The sequence below is a fragment of the Aythya ferina genome (assembly GCF_964211825.1).
Source record: "Aythya ferina genome assembly, chromosome: 3".
In the NCBI taxonomy this organism is placed as follows: domain Eukaryota; kingdom Metazoa; phylum Chordata; class Aves; order Anseriformes; family Anatidae; genus Aythya; species Aythya ferina.
This window is the reverse complement of record NC_140298.1, coordinates 24,873,523-24,897,503: the sequence shown is the minus strand read 5'-3', so window position 1 is coordinate 24,897,503 and position 23,981 is coordinate 24,873,523. Positions and strand designations below refer to the sequence as shown.

The 23,981-nt window shown below is 53.2% G+C and overlaps 1 protein-coding gene and 1 long non-coding RNA gene across 2 annotated transcripts in view; both read left to right on the top strand.

Annotated features, from left to right (window-relative positions):
- Positions 1-1,877: 1,877 nt before the first annotated feature.
- Positions 1,878-6,275, top strand: IRF2BP2 (interferon regulatory factor 2 binding protein 2). Its single transcript, XM_084512301.1, has 2 exons — positions 1,878-3,097; positions 3,351-6,275. Exons 1-2 carry the CDS (start codon positions 2,020-2,022, stop codon positions 4,064-4,066), a joined length of 1,794 nt encoding a protein of 597 aa, XP_084368427.1. The 5' UTR covers positions 1,878-2,019; the 3' UTR covers positions 4,067-6,275.
- A 1,853-nt stretch (positions 6,276-8,128) lies between these two features.
- Positions 8,129-23,981, top strand: part of LOC311434939 — a 56,625-nt gene continuing 40,772 nt past the window's right edge. The window contains exon 1 of the long non-coding RNA XR_014691845.1: positions 8,129-8,185. This is a non-coding gene — a long non-coding RNA (uncharacterized lncRNA). The remainder of the gene's footprint in view (positions 8,186-23,981) is intronic.

Below are 23,981 nucleotides of genomic sequence, written 5' to 3'. Positions count from 1 at the left end.
CATTTTCTGTCCTGCAGTTAAAAGCCTGCCACCGCTGAAAGCTTCGCTTTCTTCTTCTTCCCCTGCAGCCTCAGCTAGCATCGAGCTGTGCTCACGAGCTGCGATGTGCAAACACACAGCTTCTTGGCTTTCCACCAGTATATATAAATATATGTAATTTTTTCCTTCGGAGAACCTGGAGGCTAAAGCAAGAGGGCAAAGGAGTACGTGACTAAAACATCCAAACTTCCTCTTTCATAAGCCATCACATGATGAAGTGCAATTACAATTCCTGCCTTGTCCCTGCCAATTGCAGGCGCATTGCCTCACCCGAGAAACCCGGCTTCTTCCCCGTGTGTGTGTGTGTGTCTGTGTGTGTGTGTGCAGAGGCAGCAATAGCTGCAGCCGCCTTGGCACGCCTCCAGCTCCGGGCTGGAGAAAGAGGGCAGTGGGTGGAAGACGAAAACAAGATCTGTTTACTTAGCGTGCACGGATAAAGCGTCTTTCCAGCCGGGGAGAAGGAGGAGGAGGAGGAGGGGAAGAGAAGCAGCTTTACAGGACTTTGATGCAATGTGAAAGGAGGGCAAAACGGAGCCGCGTTAACCCCCGCAGCCCCGGGGTCACCCTACACGGGGATGCCCCGTGCCCCGTGTCCCCCCCAGCGCCCCCGGAGCCCCGGCCGCGCCGTCGGGCGGCCGCCGCCGGGCATCTCCCGGCCGGGCCCTGCGCCCCGCCGCCCCCCGGCGGCCGAGCACGTCGGAGCTTCCCCGGCCGGCCCCCGGCCGCCGCCTCCCTCCCCCGTAACCTACATAACGCCGTGGGAAGGGCGGCCGCGGAGCGGGGAGGAGTGGGGTGGGAGCGGGGGGCAGCCCCCGCCGCCCTCACCCCGCCCGGGCCGCACACGCCTGTCGGGATGCGCCCGGCCTCGCCTCGCCTCCCGGGAGGAGCGGGCAGAGTCCCCCTGCCGCCCCGTGTGTCGTGGGGAAGCAGGAAAATGTCCGCTTTTTATATATATACACACATATATCTATATATACACATATAGAGAGTAGGGGGTGAGGGCTCGGCGTTTGCACCCATTCCGCTCCCCTCGCGGCAGGATTTGTGGTTGGGAGCGCCGGGAAAGCGGGAGCGCCCCGTTTTCCTTGCGCGAAACGGCGGCAGTGAGCACAAATAAATAAATAAAAACACAAAAAAAAAAAAAAAAAGAGGGCGATGGCGTTATTATTCATCTATTTACACCGGCCCCAAAAAAAGCCGGGCAGCCCCGGGGCCCGAGGGGCGGCGGTGCCCCGGTGACCGCGGCCGGGTGCCGGGGCCCGCAGCCCGCTGCCCACCAGCCCCGGGCTCGGCGGAGGAGCCCCCGGAGGAGCCCCCGGGGCCGGGGCCGGGGGCGCGGGCAGGGGCCGGCGCCGGGAGCGCGGCGGCGGCGGCGGCGGCGGCGGGGCGGGGGCGCGCAGCGCGCAGGCGCGCCCGGCACTGTCGAAGAATCGAGGCGGCGGCGCGCAGAGGCGGCGGTGGCGGCTGGAGCCCGGCACGGCGCGGCGCCGCCGCCAGCCCCAGCCCCAGCCCCAGCCCCAGCCCCGGCCCCGGCCCCGGCCCCGGCCCCCGCGGCAGTCCCCGCCCCGCCCCGCCGCGCCGCGCCGGCCCCCGCCGCCCCGCGCCGCCCCGTAGTAGCCAGCGAGCGGGGGAGCCGTGCGGGCGGCAGCGGCCGCAGCCCTGCGCCAGCCGCGCCGCGGAGATGCGCGTCCCCGCCGCGCTGTGAGCGCCGCCGGCGGAGACGGCGAGGGGAGCGGCGGCCCCCGCAGCGGCTCTGCCTGCCGGGGGCAGCGCTCGGAAGACGAAGGCGAGGGGGAGGGCGCCGGGCGGACCGTGCCGCTGCGCCCCAGCCGCCCCGTCGGGGCTCCGGTGGCGAGAGGAGGCGGCGGCGGCGGAGGAGGAGGAGGAGGAGGAGGAGGAGGAGGCGGCGGCCGGAGCCGGAGCCGGAGCCGGAGCCGGAGCCGGAGCGGGGGGCGCTCGCCGCTGCCCCGGGGCCGGGACATGTCGTCGGCGGCGGTGGCGGCTGCTTCCCGCAGGCAGTCGTGCTACCTGTGCGACCTGCCCCGCATGCCCTGGGCCATGATCTGGGACTTCACCGAGCCCGTCTGCCGGGGCTGCGTCAACTACGAGGGCGCCGACCGCGTGGAGTTCGTCATCGACACGGCGCGGCAGCTGAAGCGGGCGCACGGCTGCTTCCCCGAGGGCCGGGCCCCGCCGCCGCCGCACGCCAAGCAGCCGCCGCTCTCCGCCAAGGAGCTGCTGGCGCAGCAGCAGCAGCAGCTCGGACACCCGGCGGCCGCGGCGGCGGCGGCGGCGGCGGCGGCGGCCGAGGCGGCGGCGCGGCCCCCGCCGCAGCCCCTGGAGCGCTACCCGCTGGCTGCCGAGCGGCCGCCGCCCCGCCTGGGCGCCGAGTACGGCGGCGGCCGGCAGGTGAACGGCATCCTGGTGCCCAACGGCTTCCCCAAGCCCGAGGAGCCGCCCGAGCTCAACCGGCAGAGCCCCAACCCGCGGCGGACACACGCCGTGCCGCCCACCCTGGTGCCGCTGGTCAACGGCGCCGGGCTCCCCGCCGCCATCGGCAGCCTGGGCAGCCGCGCCGCCGCCGCCGCCGCCTCGCTGGCCGCCATCTCGGCCGCGCCCGCCCCGCTGGCCGTGCCCGTGCCCCAGCAGCCGGCGGCGGCGGCGCAGGCGGCGGCGGCGGCGGCGGCCGGGGGTGGCGGGCAGCCCGGCGAGCTGGGGCACAAGCGGCCCGGCTCCGTCTCCTCCTCGTCCTCCTCGTCGGGCGGCGGCGGCGCGGCGGGGGAGCACGACGGGGGAGCCAAGGAGAAGCGCGGCTCGGCAGAGAGCCTGCCGGCGGCGGCGGCGGCGGCAGCGGCGGAGCTGGGCGGCGAGGGCAAGGGCCGAGCAGGGGGCGAGGAGTGGCTGGCCAAGCCCAAGACGGTGCGGGACACGCTGCTGGCCCTGCACCAGCACGGCGGGCACGCCGTGCCCCCCTTCGACAGCAAGTTCAAGAAGGAGCCGGGCATGGCGGGCGGCCGGCTGCTGGGCTACGAGACCAACGGGGCCGTGGCCAAGCCAGGTGAGGCGCTGCGGGCACCTGGAGGTGGGCTCGGGGTGGCATTGGGCTCGGGGTGGTGTGGGGAATGGGGCGGCTTTGGGCACGGGGTTGTGTTGGGCACAGGGTGGCTCTGGGCACGGAGTGGCTTCAAGCACGCGGTGGCCAGGTGTGCCCGCCAACGCCGACACCTGGACGCTTTCACGGAGTTGGCGTTGCAGCTGCGATGCCTTCTAATCTTCCTCCTCCTCCTCTTCCTTTCTGCCTTGCTTTCCAGGGGCCCGGGCAGCCCGGAAGAGGAAGCCATCCCCCGAGCCGGAGGGCGAGGCGGGACCCCCGAAGATCAACGGGGAGGCGCAGCCCTGGCTGCCGACCTCGTCGGAAGGGATGAAGATGCCGCTGACGGCCACCTCCTTCATGTCGCCCCCGCCGCCCACCGCCTCGCCCCACTCCAACCGGACCACGCCGCCTGAGGCGGCCCAGAACGGCCAGTCCCCCATGGCCGCGCTCATTTTGGTGGCGGACAATGCCGGGGGCAACCACGCCTCCAAAGAGGCCAACCAGGTCCACTCCACCACCAGGAGGAACAGCAGCAGCCCCCCCTCGCCCTCCGCCATGAACCAAAGAAGGCTGGGCCCTGGCAGGGAGGTGCCGGGCCAGGGGGCCAACGCGGCGGGCGGGCTGGAGCCCGTGCACCCCGCCAGCCTGCCGGACTCGTCCCTCGCCGCCAGCGTCCCGTTGTGTTGTACCCTGTGCCACGAGCGCCTGGAAGACACCCATTTTGTGCAGTGCCCCTCGGTCCCGTCCCACAAGTTCTGCTTCCCCTGCTCCCGGCAAAGCATCAAGCAGCAGGGAGCCAGCGGGGAGGTGTATTGTCCCAGCGGGGAGAAGTGTCCCCTGGTCGGCTCCAACGTCCCCTGGGCCTTCATGCAGGGGGAGATCGCCACCATTCTGGCCGGAGATGTGAAAGTCAAAAAGGAGAGAGACTCGTGACTTTGCCGGCCTCGCGGCCCGACGCCACCTTTAACTCAAACTGCTTGAATTCTGTATATATCTATAAATATATATATATAAATATATATATATCTCCAAGACAAGGGAAATGTAGACTTCATAAACATGGCTGTATAATTTTGATTTTTTTGAATACATTGTGTTTCTATATTTTTTGAAGACAAAAGGTATGTACTTATTATAAAGGCATTTCTTCTAATTCTTCTCCTTTTTTTTCCCTTTTTTTTTGTTTCCCCCCCTTTTTTTTCCTTCCCTTTTGTTATAGCAACTATTTGTTGTGCTTCCCTGGTGACAGTTACTGTTCAATGTAGGCTGTGACTTGCGCTGCTTTTTTTAGAGAGCACTTGGCAAACCAGAAATGCTTCTAGCTGTATTTGTATGCACTTGTTTCTTTTTTTTTTCTTTTCTTTTTTTCCTTTTTTTTTTTTTTTAAATGCCAAATACACTTTCTGACATTGTAAAGATCGCCTTACTGTCTGTGATTCCTTATTCCTGGCCCCTGTTTCTGTAGAGCTGGTCGCATGCAGGCTCGGTCCGAGGTGGTTGGGGAGCAGCGTGGCTAGCCGTGGCGGGGACGCTCTTTGCCACCCCGCGTGCCAGGCGAGCGTAGGGAGCACGAGGGGTTTCTCCCAGAAACGGCTGTCTCGTGTTGCGGCGGCAGATCCGCCGGATCGAGTCCAAAATTCCTCTGTGTTTCTCAAGGGAAGTTGCCTTCGGAGTAGGATGTGGAGAGGTGTCTGAGAGGCGCTGTTGAGTTAGGGATTTCTGGGTTGGTTTGTTTTTGTTGTTCTTTTTTTTTTTTTTTTTTTTTTTTCTTTTAAGGCAAAGTTGACCGCAGTTCACGTGATCAGTTGTAAGATTACAAAACTGCATTTGTTCACCAATTGCATACTATAACGTGGAGTTTTGATAGCCAACCTAATGACACGATTGGTGAATGCACCGACGTAGCACTGCCATCTCTGAAGGTCTTCAGCGTCACTTAAGTTGTTTTTTTTGTGTCTTTGGACAATGATGGGGATGTGGGGGAGAGACTGATTTTTTTTTTTTTTTCTAATTTTACTTTTAATTTTCAGATAGTGCAGGTGGACTTTGAGTTTGCTTATCAGTCACCTCTGGTGCTGTTGCTATTGTTACTATCGCTGACATGGTGTTTCCAAGTAGTGGCAGGTACAGTGTGGTACAATGACAGCAGTGACTGAGGTTCTGCCAGATTGCCTGCGGGCATATCAGTGACAGCCCAAATGTGGGTGGAGGAAACCTGTAATTTCCTTATTATGTGTGCTTGAAACAAACCTAATGCTATTCTTTGAAAATGAAAATATAAACTGGTTGAAATGAAAGCAATTAGGGCTTCACATCATGGCCACGGCCCTGCCTTTTAAGCTACTTTGGAGAACTCTTTTGTAAAGCCACTTCTTTTGATCACGCTTCTGCATCACCAAGCAGACTTCTAAAATCAATAAATCATTGGTTACTAGAAATAGTTGAGTCTTATAGTGATGTTTTTGTGCTGTTTATAGTTCGTTGGCAACACTGCAGCTGGACGAGCCCTTCTGTTGAGGTGTTTATAACTGGGCTATAAGTGGTTGTTTCTGAGCAAAGGGGTGGCCAGGTCGTCCCTTCCCTGGGACAGGCTAATAAACACTCTTGGTGCTAGAGGAGGAGGAGGAGAAAGAGGAGGCAAAATTTGTTCAGCCGACTTTAATTTGAAGAATTTTGGGTGCTTTTGAGTCAACTGTTCTTATTGTGATAATGTTCAGACTGCAATTTAATGCAGAGTAGATCTTTTTTGGAAGACTTTTTTTTCTCTCTCTCTAAAGAAATGGTCATTATTAGTATTTGAAGATCAGATCTGCACATGCACAGTAATTTTTTATGAAGTGTTTAATGAGCACACCCACTACATTGTGTTCCATATTACAGGTCAATGTAATATTAGATAAGACTTGCATGATAAACAAATTCATTGAGTCAATATTACGCTTTAAAACTTATACCTATAGTCAAGATTGGTGTCTTATGTAAACACATTTAGCCAATTTGAAGAAAACGCACATTATATATATATATACCTATATATATACCTATATATATAAAAACTGTAAAGGATTCTTTGGAACCACTATGATCTGTGTAAATGTGTATTTAGGCACTTTATTAAAAAAGAAAATGGATTTTGAGCTGATAGATGGTAACAAGTTCTTCAAAGTTGCTTGGCATAATACCTCCTGTGGTATGGAGCTCATGTTTTTGGTTAAGGTGGTATCCCTACTTTCAATCCAAAACCAAAACTGAAACCCCAACACCTTCCTACAGAGGCCCCCCTTTTGTGCTATGGGGCGGCCTGGTGTGCAGCCTGGTGAGGGCTGGGCCTGCTCCCAACAAAGCAGGGCCTCGCTGGGGCCCAGTGACACCCCCATGACCGTTCCCAGGCCCAAAGGCCATGCACCCTCCTCCTGACACAGGCTCTGGTGGCACCCTGGGGTGGAGGGGATGGTGGGAGGCCCCGGGCCCACGGCCCAGTGCCTGTGCTGGCTCAGCTGGCCCACAGGCCTCCTGCCTCCATTATGTCTGGTTCTGGTCACCCTGAAACTGCAGAAGTGCAAAAGGAAACAAAACATTCAGAATCTGAGGGTTTCCATGCATACCTTGTTTTTCTCAAATTCAGCATTGCTTTTTGCCTTTCTGTTGCTTTACTCAGTTCCAACACCGGTGGATTCTCCATTTCTACCAGTTCACTCTTTCCTGGGCTACAAGCTTTTTTCTTTTTTTTTTTTTTTTTCTTCTTCTTTTTCTTATTTTGAAATGCTTTAACTGCAACAGTGCTACTGTTAATATTACTTTTTAAACTTTTTAAAAGGTGATACTGTAATTTGTGTAGTATTAAAAGTGTTTTAATGAAGAATGTGTGATTTTTTCCCCCCCCCCCAAACCCACTTTCATCCCATTTTTTTAAAAGATCTATATTTTTTGCTGAGAGGTCACCTGCATGGTGCTTTTGTTCATAGCTGATAAAGTCCAATGGTGCAATTTTTGCATAATTTTTTTCCCCACTACTTGCACTAAATACAGGAAACTAAGAGCTTTAAACACTTCTTGTGCTTTCTATATATATTTAAAAAAAAAAAAAAAAGCAAAAGCTATAGTTGCCTAAGTGCAATGTTTTGTTTTATTTTTTTTAGCTACTACTTCTGACATTTATTTGTAGATAGGCAGAAGCACGGGGCAAGAGGCGGGCCGGGGGCGCAGAATCCCTGGGCGGGAAGGCACAGCACAAGGGAGGCTTTGACAGCCTTTGTGGTGGCCTCAGGAAACCTGGTCTGTTTTGGAGCTCCCTTTTTAGATGCGCTGTAAACCAGGCCATGGCAACCGCGAGTTTTTATGAAGTAGCACTTAGGAAAAGGGTATAAATACATTTGAGAGTGCTCTCTAGTGGTTTATTATGTCAACAGAGCCCCTGGATCCTTTCCTTCTGTGCCCGGGCCAGCCCCGCTCGCCCCGCTGGCGGGGTGGCCGTGCTCAGTGGGATGCTGCTTGGGGACACCCTGGGGGGCGGCTCACCTGCGTGGTGGCACCCGGGCCCTGCTGTGGGCACGCTGTGTGGTGGTTGGGTCTGGGGTTGTTAGGGCATGGCTGCTGCTGGCACGGGGAAGCAGCATCTGCTAAGGGAAAACACCGGACTGTAAAATTCGTGGCACCAGCAGTGGCTGAGCTTGTCGTGAATGGAAGCGTTCGTAGTCCTGACTGCTGCAGCCTCAGCTTCTCCGGAGCAGCAGCCAGCAAGTAGATTGGAAAAGGCTTAGCCCTCAGCGTGTTGTATTTCTCCTCTCAAAGTGTTCGCATTTGGGGAGCTCCAGCTGGAGCAATTGAAAAATAATTTTTTAAAAAAGCCCTTCCCCAACGTGGACTTGGCTTGTTTAGGCATCACAATCCGGTTGGCGATAAACTACAACTTCAAGCCTGCACTCCAAGAGATAATGAGGCGAGTAAAAAAAAAAAAAAAATCACTCAAAACATGTTTTTTTCCCTGAACATGGCAATTAAAACAGAAAGTGCATCTGGGCAACAAATACATAACTTCATTTTCTGACGTTGGTGAGTACCGTGGGGTGGCACCTCCCATGCCATGGCCGGGCTGGTCCAACGGATGACATGAGGGCCACCAGGACTCCTGAGTCACCCTCATTCCCTCCTCCTTTGTTCCCAGGAGCGGGACCGCCTTTCCTCTGCGGCCGAGGTCAGGCTGCGTAGCAGATGAATGGAGGCATGTTCGCCACTGCATCACGCTCCCAGGGCTGCAGCTCCCAAGTAACTCTTTCACTGCCTTCGGGCAGCTGCCGCAGCACGCCCTGAGCTTGTGGCTCAGACTCAAATTTCTCACAGCCCCCTAGATGCTCATGGATGCTCAAGAAGCTTTCCTCCCGGGAAATAAGAAACACAGATGTCTCGCATAGGATATTTAGAGATTCCCTAAGCACATGTTAGGGTCCGTACTCTCATACTGTTTGATTGGCATAGGTATGCTGGAGCCTGCTAGACGGAGCAATAACCACATGGTTATTTTTATGCACACTTCAACCAAATTTGCTTTTCTTTCTGCTGCTCAAGAGGCATTTTTGTAGAGATTGGTCTAGCAGAGTAAATGCCAAACCTCCAAATGCTGCATCAGGTGGAAGCTCCGTGTACCATGAGCTCACAGAGATGCCAGGAGCAGCTGGCGCAAGCTTCCCGCTGCAGCCCACACCTCTTCCTCCCATTGCTGTTAACTCAGGAAATCCTGCAAGCAGCACCGCTGCCTGTCAGCCCCTGCTGCCCCGCAGGCAGCCGGGAGAACCCGAACCCCTCCTGCCCTGCATGGCCCCGGGACCCCCACCTCCCCATGGGACAGAGGGCAGGGGCCAGGCACAGGAGCTCAGCAGCACAGTGGGGCTGCCCTCAGGGAATACACAGGAGACTGGTTTTCCTGGAGACCTCAGCCTGTAAAGGAGGGCAGCTGTTGCTCACTCACTACGGACTGGAAAAATGCAAAGTATGTGTTTTCTTTTACCCTTTTCCACTACAAAACATTTACTCCCCCCTCCCCCCCGTGCCTTTTTTTTTTTTTTTTTGGCAACCATTTGAAAACAAACAGAAGACGAGTAAACAGAGATGAAAGGGGTTACTGGTTCACCAGGTCGCTCCCCAGCAGCTGGAGACAAGCCTCCTGCATGGCCCCAGGAGCTGCTGGGCAGGGGGCTGCCCCAGCGTGCGGGAGGGAGCTCTCCCCCTGGTAATGGGATCTGGGGATGCCACCTGCACCAGGGCCATAACAAAGAAAACCAGATTTCCCCCTTCTTCCTGTGGCTTTGCTTTTTGTTGTTGTTATTGTTGTATTTTTTATATCTTTCTGAACCAAAGGAGGCCCAAAGATTTTTTGGTTTTGTTTTAATCAAAACAAAATAGATTCCATTCATTTTCTTCTACCAGAAAACCAGTTTTTCTCCAACCCTTTTTTATAGGACTGTCATACTCTCCAACTGTCTAGTAGTAAGAAGACTTACAGATATTAGGCAATAACTGTATAATGGAATGAAGCGTTTAATTTTGTCCAGACTATTTACAACTCTTTTTATTTCTGTTGACTTACTGAACTCAGCTGCTGCTAAGCAGTAGGAACAAACAATTTTCTCTTTTAAGATGCATCATCCCTGGCTAATAGTTAGTTCAAAACATGAGGCTACTCCGTGAAAGACTTTTGTGGGAGCAGAGAAAGGTGCTGCTGAACGTCACCTTTCATTCATGTCAGAAGAATCAGGAAATAAATCAGCTCCTGCACACTGACTCATGTCTTTGCAGATCTGACTTCATGCCTTGCAGTGGAGTGAACCCACTATAAGAATGACTTTTTCCATCGCATTTCTAAGACTTAATTGGACCGTAATAATTAAAGAAACCCACTGACTTTCCTGTGATTTAGTTATGCTGTTTGAACGGGGCTCGGGTGATTTTCCCTATGAGAACACAGTTGGGGCAAAGCCGCCTTCAGAAATTACAGAGGGAAGGAGTGTTTTCTTGCAGAAAGCACTGTGCTGTCTTTGTTAACGCCGGACAACAAAATGCTTCATGCAGGAACTGTGATGGGTTTCTGGTTCCCTGTACCTCGGAAGAAGAGTGCTGAATGGGCCCTGCTGGGGCTTTAACGTGCGGTGCCAGGGACTGTAATTTGTTCAAAATTTCTGCTTAGGCATGTAGGCTGCATCTTCTGGCTTTCCCATAGGAAACAAACCATGATAAACAGCATGAAGCAACGATGTTTAGCTGTGCCATTAAATGGCTGTTTCGATGATTACTTTCATATTGTGAGAGCCCTTATGTCTCTGTAAGCCCTTCTGAAGCCCTCTGAGACAAAGAGCCTGTGTCCATAACCGAACTGAATACGTTTTACCCCCAAACTGAATACATTTTACCCCCAAATTGAATACGTTTTGCCCCCTCAGGGAGGGCAGCGGCCCCACTGGTGTTGTGAGGTCCTTGTGAGGGAGAAGGTGCAGGCCAGCAGCCCGGCTGCGTGAGGCTGCCTCTGTGTTATCTGCCCGGCACGGACATTTTGAGCCATGTCGGCAGCATGTGTTTCTTCATCCCATGTCAGTAAAGTTTCCTGACATTTAGTGTTTTGGGGTGGATCCCTTCCTTTCCTACAAGGAGTGCCAATTTTAGTGCCGGTTTGATGGATAACAGTCCGCTAAGCACTGGAGCAGCACCAATAGCGCTGCTTTGTGCAGGCTCTCTGGGCTCCCTGGGGAGCTGAGCCCTTGCTACATGAGCACAGCATCGCTGTGCTGCAGGCACTTGCTCTGGGAGACCACCTTCAGAGGTGCCTACAGGGGAAGGTACTGCCCTAGAAGGTTGGATTTGGGCCACCTTCAGCCTTCTCACTAGAGGAGCCTCAGAGTTCATTTGGGCTCCCTCCTGATCATCTCCATTGTGATCAGGTGCTGCCCATCTCCTGATGCTGATGGCCAAGGGGGGACAGCTGGTGGCTCACAGACTACATATCTCCATGTAGTCCTCCAGCAGTGGTGAGCAGCACCAGGACAAGCTGGAGTGTGCTGAAGACTGATTTCAAAGAGAAGATAAAGGACTGCATGGGGACTTTGTACTTAAGAGAGCTACCCTAGGTGCCAGCCCTACTTCTGCCAGCTGATGGTGGGAGCTGGAAGGTAGCTGGTCTACATCGCTCATCACTCCTTTGAGCTCAAGTCCAAGCTGGCACCAAAGACAGACTACAGATGGCAGTCTGAATTTAATCCCTCTTGCTCAGATGGCATGGGGCATGCTGTTTCAGGAGGACCTCCTCCCATCACTTCCCAGTAACCAAACTTTGGGTTTTATCATGCTGCCCACAACCATATTAGTTGGGGTCCAAACTACTGGGAGCCATTGTACAGAGCCACACAGCAGTGGTTTTGGCCAGCTGTGTGCAGGACATACGGTAAGCAATAAGTGGGAAGTAGTGTCATTTGGGTTTCATTGCCTTTTAAAGTGGGCTTAAGGATGGCAAATAAGGTGTGTTTAACCACCAGGTGTAAAGCAAAGGTCATCTTTTAGGGGCTGAACTGCTGGCTCTCAGTTGGATTAAAAAACAAAACAACAGCAACACACACACAAAAGCATCCTTCTTTGCAATCCCTTCTCCTTACTACCCACCCAAATGGGATGCCATCCTGCCAGCAGCTCTGTCATTGACTTCACCGGTTCCACAGGGGTCCCTGTAGGTAACATTACAGCAGACGTGCAGGAAGGACCAGGCCCTACATGCAAGTGATGAGTTACAACACACAGTTTTGCTCTAATTATTTATAAGAAATCATTTCATTATAAATAGGTTTTTCAGTTAAATGTATTGCTAGCATTACCTTATTACTTATTCATAATTAACTAAATCATAGCAGATTTCTATGTTATTATCATTTCCATACACTATAAATTATTCAGAAGAAATGTTGGTCCTGTCAGGGTACTCGGTACGTGCAGATGAGATGAAGGAGCTCCCTAAGTCTGAGCAGAAAGCAGTTTCTCTGTCTCAAACATTTCCACAAGTGTGTGTTTAGGAGAGCTGGGAAGGAGAGGAGCAGGGGGTGACCGATGGATGTTGTGAAATGCTGGCTCCTAATGTCACTGCCGAAGGGCTCCCTGCCCCATGCCAGCCATCTCCTGGCTGCTTTTCAGAAGAAGCAGAAGGAATGGCAGAGCTTATGGGTGAAGGACCTAAGGCTGCTATGGACCCCCTGGCCTGCCTTTTCCACACTGCATTACTTGGGGCTGGAATTCAAGGGAAGGGTTTTGTTGTCACTGAAAGCTCTGCTGGCCCCTTGAAAAATGAACGAGAAACACTGTTGGAAAATTCACAAGCAAACTAAATTTAGAACCGTACGTATAAGGGACTGTAATGATTTGCTTCAGGTGAATTTACCTGGGAAACACAATTCTTACTCATGAATAACAAAAGAAAAATTTGTGTCCCCAAGCAGAATCTCACGAGCATTTTAAGATTTTTCTCATTGGCACTGGCATCTCACTGGCGTATAATAAATAGGAAAGTCTGGGAGAGTTCTTTGAAACCATTTATTACTGATGCTGTCTCCTTAGCCACATCCTAATTGGAAAGAGCTTGGCGAGTCCTGGGCCGTGCAGTACGGTGCTCCATCACCCTCAAGCATGCCAGGGAGCTGGTGGAGGTGGGAACCAGGGCAAGTGTAATGGGGTCAGACGAGTGGAAGGAGTGACGAATTCAGGAATGGCGGCACAGTTGGGGAAACAGAAAGAATAAGGCTAAGCACCCAGCTGAAACAGGGAGCTTCATTTGAATAACTTGATCCGCTCCCAGAGCGGCTTTCCTGCTGCCAGCATGTCTGCACTGCATGTCTGCGTTTGCCCCTCGGGATGTGTGAGTGTATTGCCTCCGTGGGGAAATCCCTCAGGAGCGTGGCTGGCCACCAAGCCACGGCCCTGTTGAGGCGAGGAGCCTTGTGCCCACTCTTCCTCCTCTCATTCCTTGCTGGGTGCCTTTTTGCATGGTCTCTACTATGCTGATTTCAATCCATTTCCAGCTTTGCTTTGGATAAATGCAATAAATGTTTAAAAATCTTTCTCTTAAGGTGGAACAAAGCCCCGTGCCCTGCTGTTTTGCCTGGAAACCCCTGCAGGCTGCTGAGGTGGCAGGCCTAGAGGAAGGGACAGAGCAGGCATGACATGGGGCGCTTCCACCCCTCTGCTCCCGGGATGAGCCTCAAGCCAGCCAGGCCAGCAGCACCAGTCACCTCCTCGCCTTGGAAATGGCCTCATCCTCTGGAAATGGCCCTGCTCAGAGAAAGGAGGGCTCAGCAAAGCCCCTGAGTCTGGGGGGTGCTCAGTGGGCCTCATGCCTGTGCTCCCCTCCCCTCTCGCTGGCCTGGTGCTAGGGGAGGGGAGGAAGGCAGTGGAGGTGATGGAAACAGAGGAAGGAGCAGATGAGCTGCACCCTCTCATGCAACCCGTCTGGTATAAGGTGGCCACGGTGGCTCTGCCGCTGGTGTGGCCGTGGAGTGTGTGCAGCTACATGCCGCGTGTCTGGCATGCAGATGTTTGACTTCCATTCGGCTACAGTCACCCAACAGCGGGTAGGTTTATTATGTATCCGCGTTTAATAGAGCCATCTTCAGTTACTGCCAACAGAGGGAGGTTTGTTGGATTTAATCCTCCACAGCAGTCTGTGGGATGCTGGAGACAGATCCGCTCCTTCTATCCCCTGCCTGATGCCGAGCCAGGAGCAGGCTCACTCCCCTTCCCTGGGCCATAATCACCATTTCTGCAGAGCATGGGCTCCCCGGGTGCCAGCAGCTCCCTGCTCGGCTCTGACAGGGTGCTCAGCAGCTCACGGTGCTCAACCCATCCTCCTTCCCCATGTGGGCCCTAGGCCATGCTGCTGGCTGTGCTGGGGACTCACACAGGATCTGGCTCCCGTGAATTTGCTCCGAGTTTCACTCGGCAGCGCAGGAGGAAGCAGGGGGCCTCCTTACACAAGAACAGGGTTGGTTTCCTCGGTCTGGCAGACGGCACTGAAACTGTACTGTTCTTCTTCTGGAGAGTCCCCCAGCGGTGCCGGGAGAGCGTCAGGAGGGGAGAGCTGCAACACGATGCCTCTCGCGCCGAGTGCTGCCGGGAGAGCCGCGCTTGCAGCAGCTGGGGCCAGCAACGCTCCAGCCCCCCCCCTTCTCCTCATGTCTGAGCCTCAGCCGAGCTCTGCCTTACACCAACTGCCTGCGGCAGTTTCCAGGAGTCAAGCCTCCAGTGAGATTAGAAAAAAAAAAAAAAAAAAAAAGGAAATTATTAGTTTGAAAATTAGCAGTTTGGATGTGTGGATTTTAGTGTGGCGGGATGTCTCTGCCTGCTGCTGTGCCCAGCATGCCATCCCCTTGCTTACACTGGGAAAAATGAGCTCTGTCTCTGGCTTTGCAGTGTAGCCCCTACCTGATGTGGGCTGGGCCACCGGATCTGGTTGAAAACCCTGTGTGTGTGTGTGCAGTAGTGGTGGCACAAGGAGAGCAGTGGCCAGCTGAGACTGAGGGAGGGAAGGGCTGCCAGGGAGATCAGCAGTGTGGTGTGGGGTTGGCTGCAGTGCCCTGCAAAACCTCCCTTTGCTTCTTCTCCCACCCCGTCCTGCAGTTACAGAGGGCCTGCTGCAGAGGCATGGGCTCACGGTGCCCAAAAAGAGGCTCAACAGCAGAGCCAGCTTTCCTTTCCTTTTCCTTCACCACTTTAATGCGTGAGGATAAAAAAAAAAGGATAAGTGGGCCTAAAGGTCAATAACCTGTCTGTGCCTGTCCACACCACTGGTAAGAGCAGGAGAGGCAGGAGAGGACGCAGTCCCTGCCCCGGGCCCCAGGGAGCCCTGGCTCCCCTCCGGGCACAGCGTGGCAGGCAGGAGTAAGCAAACAAGCAGAAATTGCCCTGACTTAGCAAGAGGTCATGCAGAAAGATCCATGCTGGCAGACGAGACAGTGTGCTAAAGATAACTGTTCGACAAACTATATTTACTCTCCCTTTCTGGGAGGACTTAGAGGGGATTTGGAGTATTGTACTAATACAAGCCATTCAGTGCCTGTGCTGGAGGAGGTGCCTCCTCCAGGCTCCTTCACGTTTGTGTCTTTACAAGCTGTGAGGGGGGGTACTGATGAAAGTAGCCTCGTCTCCTAATTGTTTTGGGAATGCACATCAGCCTGCTTGCCTTTCCCAACCAGAACAACCGGGCAGCAATGCACTACAAGCAAACGCAGTTGCTGCCTTCCCACCACCACCATTTTGCTCCTCAGGCAATGCGAGTTATCCCTGCTCCCGCTCCCCTTCTCCTCTTCGGGGGATGTGACCCATTTCAGGGCTGTTGGAGCCAGGGGAAAGCCTGGTGCCTGTGCTTTTGGGAAATCTCTGCGCTGACCTAAGTAAAGGCAAAAGGGGGGGCAGTGCTGAACGTAGGGGGAGGAGTGCAGAGACAATCCTCCCCAACAGGCGCAGTTTTCCAGCTGATGCTCGTAAGCTCTCCACTGTACGGGGAAAGAGGCACTTGAGACTTTGAGTATGCAGTAACCATGACGAATACAGAAGTACAGAAACAGCTCTAGGCAGCTAGAAAGAACAATACCGAACAAACAAATTAGCCATCTGTACCATCTCTAGCTCCTAAAAGTAAACATAAACATAGGCCCTGGAAAGAACCGCACTCATAACACACCATTTATCTCTGCTGGCCCTGGGGGCAGTGGGGACCAGGGGAGCAGGCTCCTCGCTGCCTCCCTCCAGGTTGGCTCTGGGCTGCTGGAAAACCTTCCTGCAGGCTCCAGAGTAGGGATGGGCCACCGGGGCGCTCCCCCTGCGGGTGACAGTGGCAGTGACACCATGGAAAATCTTGACCCCGGGGGGGAATGTCCAGTGTTAGCATTGCAGAGACTTCCTTTCCCAAGCCCTAGGCAGTGAGGGTCTTGTGATCCTTCCTCTCGCCTCTCCTTTGGGCGCAGCAGGGTGTTGGGAAGGTTATAAATACAGGCAACTGTTTGCTGTAATCCATCTCTGTCCATGGGGATCAGCAGAGCATCAGGCTCCTCTTTCCTCAGTCCCAATTTATCTCTGATTGACTCGCCCATCCCGTGGCCACCATTCATAATCCTCGGCTCGTCGCCTCTCCTACTGAAGTCTCCTTATATGCCAAACACCCACGGATAGCTGCCTTAAAAACATCATCCTCTCGAGATGGAGAGGTGCCAGGGTGGTGGTGCTAGGGGTAGTGGGGCAGCTGCTTCGGGAGCTTCGTTCCCTTCTGCCCTGCCTGGTGGGAGATGGGTGACTTACTCCAGAGGAGGGCAGGTGGAAATGGCCAGATCTGGTAACACACTGTGCTGTGGAAGCCTGGGTATATAGAGTATGAGGACCTGGACATTTGCTCCTGTGCTATGTACCTAAGGAAGGGAACCAGGCCCCAGGTGCTGCAAACCATGACCATGTTCCCTGAGCTGCCCAGAGGTACCTTTGCACAGCACCACGTCCTACCAGCTGGGAAAGGACACTGGTGGGACACGTCTCTGTGGACACCCCAGCTGTCCTCCAGCATCCCCGCCTGGGCTGCATCATGGGGGCTGCACACTACCTGGCCGGGTTCAACTTTTGTGTCCCCTGGGCTGTCCCTGGCCTCCCGCAATTGGTGCAAGGGCTCCACAGGGAGTGGTTGTACGGGAAGTGCTCAGCTGATACCACCACCAGAGGCCATTTGGGGCATGCTTGCAAAGCAGAGTTGCCATCTCATCGCTGTTCCAATCTGTAGGCAGGAACAAGTTTGCTGTGACTGTTGAGATCAGCACTATCTAGGCCTGATTGCATCCTTTTGGGGAAGGGCAGAAGCAGGTGACACCCGAGTTGGGGGCAAGGATTAGGAGAGCAATGCAGACTGGAGGAGAAAACAAACACACCCATGAAAGGGCGGCAGACCAAGCCTAAAATCTGTCACTGTCAGAGAAAGAGCAACAGCAGCATCTGTCTAACAGCACATACTGATAGGGTAGGAGCTCTTTGTTGGAGTGTGACCTTCAAGCCATCGCCAGGAATAGATTTTGGCTCCGATTTCAGCTCTAAGTAAAGCACCTTCTCCTGTCACGGTTTTGAAGCGGAGGTATTTCAGTTTCCAGAAGCAAGCAGAGCTCGCAGGAGGCAGCCGATGGCCCTGGCATGGAGGAGGCTCAGAAAAGAGCCAGGCTCTGCACTTTGTGAATGACACAGGGACAAAGAGACTTGATGGGCAGTGTCCCCCATGTGCACTGCCTCACACCAGCTGGTAATGAGGCTGAGTCTTTTCTTCTAGCCTGTAAGGAGCCATTACATTTTTTCAGTTTGTCCAAAGCACAGAGTATTTCTAACAGTGTAACTCAGCTGTTGTCCCAGGCTCTTGCTGCTGCTTGCCATACCAGAGCTCTATTTCTTTTTGAAGCCCCCAGCCAAGGGGAAGCATGGTTTCTGAACCAAGGAAAGCGGGCTCCCGTTCAAGTTAGCGGAGGTGCAAGATGGGACCCAGAGGCCAAACAGCCATCTGTTTTGCATGGCAGCTGTAGCTTTCAAGCCATATTAATCAAGCTTCCCTCTTTGACACCCTGCCCCATCTATTTCACAAAGGTGGCTATGAAATATAGTGTCTATGCTGTCCTTGATGGGAAGTGGCAGCTCAGAGAACAGAGGATGGCACAAGGAGCCAGGAGGCACAAACCCTGTCTCAAATGTGGATCTGCACCCCCAGCAGCCTTCTGCACAGCCCAACCCAGATAAAAAAATGGTTTTTTTTCTCACATCCCGTAACCACCTCCAGGAAGAAAATATTTTGCTAAACATCACCCAAAACGAGAGGTTTCAGTTCACTGGAAAGCCACATCTGATCTGCCTCTGGAGCCTGAGGAGCTGAAGTGAAAATCAAAACAAGCTCCTCAGAGCAGGCAGGGGGAGGGAGGCTGCTGCTTTTACCTTTTGTGCTTAAACCTCTGTGCCTTCAGGAACATTTTCTCTGCTTCTCGGGAACGTCACGTCAGCAGTCGCAGAGGGGAATGCCAGCCTCTTGCTGCTGGCTGTGTCCCCCCCTCACTCCGCTGGGTGAGCTGCGAGGCGCGGGGATATTCCCTGTCATGCAGGTAGGAAGTCTGCCTGGCAGCCTTTCAGAAACAGAGGAGCAGAGAGGGATTTACAAGGGTTGCTGGACGTGCAGAGGTCTGGCACCGTTAGATGACTTCTCGCAGGTGGGGACCGCACTGCTGCTCTGTGGACCGAGCACTGCAGATGCTTGCCTTGGCCAGTCAGCTGCAGCACTGCCAGCAGGTTGGAAAGCCACCAAGACATGGGGGCAAGGCTTTTTATTCACCTTGTGTCACTTGAAATGAGCACGAGGAATGCGGCAGAAATCCACTGTGTCTCATAAAAGAGCACGTTTCTTCACTGTCCTTGTGAGGAATCTAGGTAAGGGAAGCTGCACCCTCCCTTCCCCAGGAAGCCAGGACCTGAAATTTTCCAGCAGTGGAAGCTGTGGTGGAGGCAGGATGTTGTCCTCTGCAGCCCTGTGTCTCCTGCTGTTGTTAGCACATTTAGCAAATTCTGGGATCCGGTTTTCTTCCTAGCAGTAGCATGCCAGCAAGATCCTACATAACCGGAGATGGAAAGAAGAGGCTCTGTGCACACAGCCCGCGACTGGTAGGATACGCAGTGACATTTGGCATCTGCAAGGAAGTTGACAAAGCTGTTTTCTCCATAGGATGCCAAGCTCATGTGGCAAACAGAAAGAAGGGCCCTTGTAGATACCTGGCTTAGGATGAGCATCCTACATATGCACAGTAATGGCTGTGGTATTTTTGATGCATCCGAAAACATCGCGTGGTATTGCTTGATTCATAGTGGGTTGGCAGAGACCAGAGGGGGCGGGGGGGAGCTTCTTTTCATTTTGTCCTTCTTTTGTTGTTGTTGTTGTTCTTTTTATTTCTTTTATTATTACTATTAGAAACCACAGCACTTCTCTGCAGTGCTGCAAAAGTCCTGAGCACCTGAAATTGCCTGAGATGCTGCAGCAGAAATCATAATCCTGCTCCCTGTGCCACCAGGAGCCTGCTCACACCGAGCCTCTTCAGAGAATGAAACCCACAGCAACGCACGGTGCCGGCTGCAGCCGCCCTCTGTACCCACAAACAGCCTTTCTGTACAGGGCAATTACAAAACACACAAGGTTAGTTTTATTACCACATCCAACAGGCATGAAAGATGCCTCACAGGCCTGCGGGATAATTACCGGTAGTTAACACTCTCCCCAATTCCTGCCCCACCACGGTGCAGGTCTGCAAGCTGGGAGGACAGGAGCTGCCTTGTCAGGACAGGGTGCACTGGCAGCATGCTGCTCCTGTTCCCAGGGCAGCACCCCCTGGTCCTTGCAAGGGGTGCTAGGGACCCTTCCTAGGGTCTGCCGGGTGTCGTGGGGTCGGGGTGGGAGGAGGAAGAGGCTGGGTGCCACGGGCTGCACCTCAACCACGAAGGCCTGGAGGCAGCAGCAGTAGGACCAGAGGGGTTGCTCCTCAGTCTGGGCGCTGCAAGGGAGGCAGAGCAGCACTGTGAGCGAGCGCCCTTTGTTTTACAGATCATGGCAAAGCTCCTGGAAATTAAACTATTCTTCACGCGTAATGAACTGTGCGCGTCCTGCACAGCCATAAAGACATCAAAAGTAGTGCTAACAACTAATGTGTGCCATAAATACCTACTCATATTCATAGTATTTTTGCATGGCCATTACAACTAAAATATAAATGGAGTTTTTTATTTCAAACATTTAATATTAATCAACTGGTTATGAAAATACATAACAAACTACTGTGACACGCTCATGGCCTAAATAATAAAAATGAAATGGGTGATGAATTCCTGTGAAAATTTAATTTGCAAAATAAAGAACATTGCATTAATAAGACATAATTATATCATCAAATATTTACCATTATTTTCTGGAATCTGTTTTATTTTTATTTTACATAATAAAACAGTGGGTGCACAAAGCAGTAGGCTGGGCCCTGTCCTAACTCTTTCTGCGCCCCCAGGTCTTGCAGGCTGCACATCTGTAACTCCAGTTTTGATGCTTTGCCTCATTGTTTTCCTTTAAAGGAATACCAAATCTAAGACATTAAGAATCTTAGTTCTGGCATCTCCTCTCCTTTGTTAATCAGTACACACTGGTACATTTGTTTTAATGCTCTTCTCTACCACAGATGAGGTGGCCGAGGTGGTTGGCTGGGACAGGCCAGGGGTAGACAGCAGTCTCACTTGGACCAGGGAGCGGGCAGATGAGCTTCCCAAAATGTGACCGTGGAAGCAGCAAAGCTGCCACATCGATGTTCCTCTCCATCCGACTGCCAGGCCAGGGCTGTATCCAGCAGAGAGTGACACGGGTTGATGGCCATGTCCCCACACTCAGCAGGAAAGGCTATGGGGGTCGTTTCTCCCCCAGCTTTTGGAGGGTACAATTGCTGCTGCCCGGCTTGGTGTCATTCTTGTTTCAGGCTGCCCTTGCTTAACTCAGCCAACGTCAAGAGACTCAGTGGGTTCTTGTTTTTTTTTTTTTAGGTTAATTTGGAAAACTTCCCTGATTATACATCTGCCAGTGCAATTTACACCTCTGAGGATTGGGTTGATTAGAGAATCAGTGAGAATGATTAATTTTATTCATAGAAGGCAGGGTTACGAGCGCGCTGCAAGCAGACCCTGCGATAGCGCACTGATACTTCCTTTAATTGTTCAGCTGGGTCCCTGGCAAGCCCGAGCTGAAGCTGCACGAACTCGCTCAGCAAACACTTCTGCTAGCCCGAGCTTCAGCAGCCCTGCAGAGCCAAACGAGGCCCGGCCTGCCTGCTGGCTCTGAGCTTGTGGCACAGCCTCCCCACATGCAGGAGCAGCCTTCTACCTTTGTACTGAGGCACGGCCACCTGAGATGCGAGGCTCTGGCCCTGCCTGGCCAGGGGAGGCCTGGGCACGCTGCTGGAGGTGACAGTGCAGTGGCCTCTGCTCTGGGATGGGGAAGGGGCTGCCCATGAGGTACTGGTGGTCATGCCAGGTATGGGGACAGGGACATCGCCATTCCCCCTCCTCAGGACCCAGACTGAGGACAACGTCCCACCGCAGGCCTCCTGCTGCCTGGGGGAGAGGCTGGAGAAGAGCAGGAGCGGTGGCAACCTGGAGGAGGTGGCTCTCAGGGGAAAGGTTAACAGAACTGGTCTGCCCAGTCTGCAAGAGCGGAGGATGAGGGCAGACGTGGCAGCGTGTCAAATATTTGAGGATTGCCATTAGACCAACTAGTCTCCAGGTAGACAGAGAGGGAGGTGAGTTGTTCCTCAGTGAGAGTGACCTGGGTTAGGGCTGAAGGAAAAACACGTCTAACTACCAGGAGAGGCAAGCCCTGGCAGAGGGCTGTCCCTGTCACCAAAGATATTTTAAAAAGGTTAAACAAATACAGGTTGAGGAAGACAGGAAGAGAGGGAAAGGGAGGCCAAGAGGGGCTGGATGATCTGTGCAGGCTCCTCGAGCCGTACATGTCCGTGGTTTGTTGGGGTTGAGGTGGGGACAGTGCCCAAAATGTGTCTGGTGAATTCCAGTCGTGAAAGTGACTCCTCTGCCCAGGTTGTGTGTCCTCCTAAAATGGTCCTTAGCTTTGCAGAAAACCCATGCCTCTTGCAAAACAGGCTACTCAGGGCATCTACAGCACCTGTATCCCTGAAAAGATGCATTTTTTTTTTATTTATTCTTTTAATATTTGAAATGATTTTCTGCAACCTTACTTCAAGCTTGGCTGAGTTTTGAACTCATTCAGATCAAAAGTTTCTTTATTGGCATGACTACAATGCCGGCACTGCCAAAGCTAACATATAATACAAATTAAATGATAAGTTGTATGAAATATTCTTTCATCCATATCCAACAGTAATATTGTAAGATGTAGAACCCTAACCTCCTTCCTTAAAAACATGAAGGAAAAAAAAAAAAAGTGCCAAAAAAGAGCAGCCAGGAAAAAAGGAAAAGTTATTCACTGCTGTGCTGGGTGTTAGCTTAACTGGAAAAAGGGGCTGAGGTTAAGCAGGATGAAGTTAATGTGTAGAATAGGTCAGTTTAGCCAATCCTATCATAAAAAGGCTGCTGTCTCATTCGTGGTCTATTTGAGCCAGGAAATTTAGGTACAATGTACTCAGGGATCTTACTTGGACTGCATTTATTTAGAACAGAAAATGTTTTGAGGTCATGTTATTTTAGGCTCAGCTAAACTCATTCACCTTTTCAGGTCCTGTGCCATGAACATGCTCCACAGCCTAAGCTACACAGTGGTGCTTGGTGTTCATCTACAGCTCCGAAGATGGACCAGAAGTAGCACACACATTTCACAATTTATAAAATATTTATAGAGCCAGATATGTGTGGAAGAAGAGCTAAAACAGGGAGAAGAGAAGCACATAATGATTCCACAGTGAAAAAATGAATAACATAAGCTTAAAAAAAAAGGCTTTGCTGCCTGTTGCCCTTAGTTTAAGCAAACTCTGCCTGTAGCCAGGCGGTGACTTTCTGGCTTGTCCCTATTTCTGCCTGCCCGCCCACCCACCATCCTCTCTGTGCTATTTCTCGCTGTTTCCCCAGCTGACCCATGCCCTGTCGGGCTGCACCAGTGCCTTTTACGGCAGGGACAGGGAGGCAGAGGGCAAGGACACACAGCCGAGGTGGCATGAGCAGTGGGGAGCAGGCACGGAAGGCCAGGGGTTGTATTTAGCCCAACGAGGAGGAGCGCTATGAAAAAAAAACCACAGGGCAGCCCCCGCCTTGCAGTGGGGCCACGCAAACCTGCCTGTGCCCATGCTCACTCCTTTGGCATCGGTGTGGCTGCCGTTACTGCCTCCCTGCTGACACAGGGGTTCGTCCAAAAACAAATGGCTGAGGACCCACGTGCTTTGCTTTGCACAGGGCAGAAGCTAGGGCAAACCCTGTCACTCACCCGCAGATATTTTGGCAGCGTCAGTGGATATCTGCATGGCTGGGAATTTCAGTCCCTGCACATCTCCAGTGACAGCATGCTCTCTAGCTGAGCGTGGCATTTGCTGATCATTATTCCGGTGCAGTGAGCAGGCTCGAAGCTTCGCAGTCACAAGAAGCACATTCCTCCGGGTTTACCCTTCTCACGTTACCAGTGGCGGTGTGACCCGAATAGTGATTCGCACCTCTCAAGTGTGGCGGGCGCTGGGCTCCCACGTCCCGCTGCAAGGCAGGCGAGTCCCTGCCTGCTTCACCTCCGGGGCTGGAGGCTTTCCTGGCTGCTCGACAGTCGGGAGAGATGTCTGAAAGACACCGACCCGCCAGGCTTCTGTATGTGTTGGGAGTTGATCCTGCGTGTTGACAGGGCTGACATTTGGGAACTGGCACATGTGGATGCTGTCGAACCTACGTGTGTATCTGGGGGGGCTTAGCTGGGGAATCTGATTCATTTCAGATATGCCTGCCAACCTCTGCTCCCGCTGAACGACCCCCAGATCAGGAAAACTACAGCAAATGTGTCAGAATTATTTTTTTTCCCCCTGTATTAGAGCTTTATTCAAGTAGGTATCACAGGTATCTACCGGGTCCTTAACTCTCAGTGGGGTCTGGCCCTACCTAGGGAGCTGACTGCAGACAGTGAAACGTATTTGTGAAATTAATGAAGCATTCACATGTGAAATGGGTGGCTGTTTTTTTGGCAGTGCTGAGCATCTACAACTACTACCACATCCACTCAGAGCATGTTGGCACGGAGCACTCTGGAAAATTAGGCCATGTTTCTCCAGTGCAAGAGGCTTGCTGATGTGTG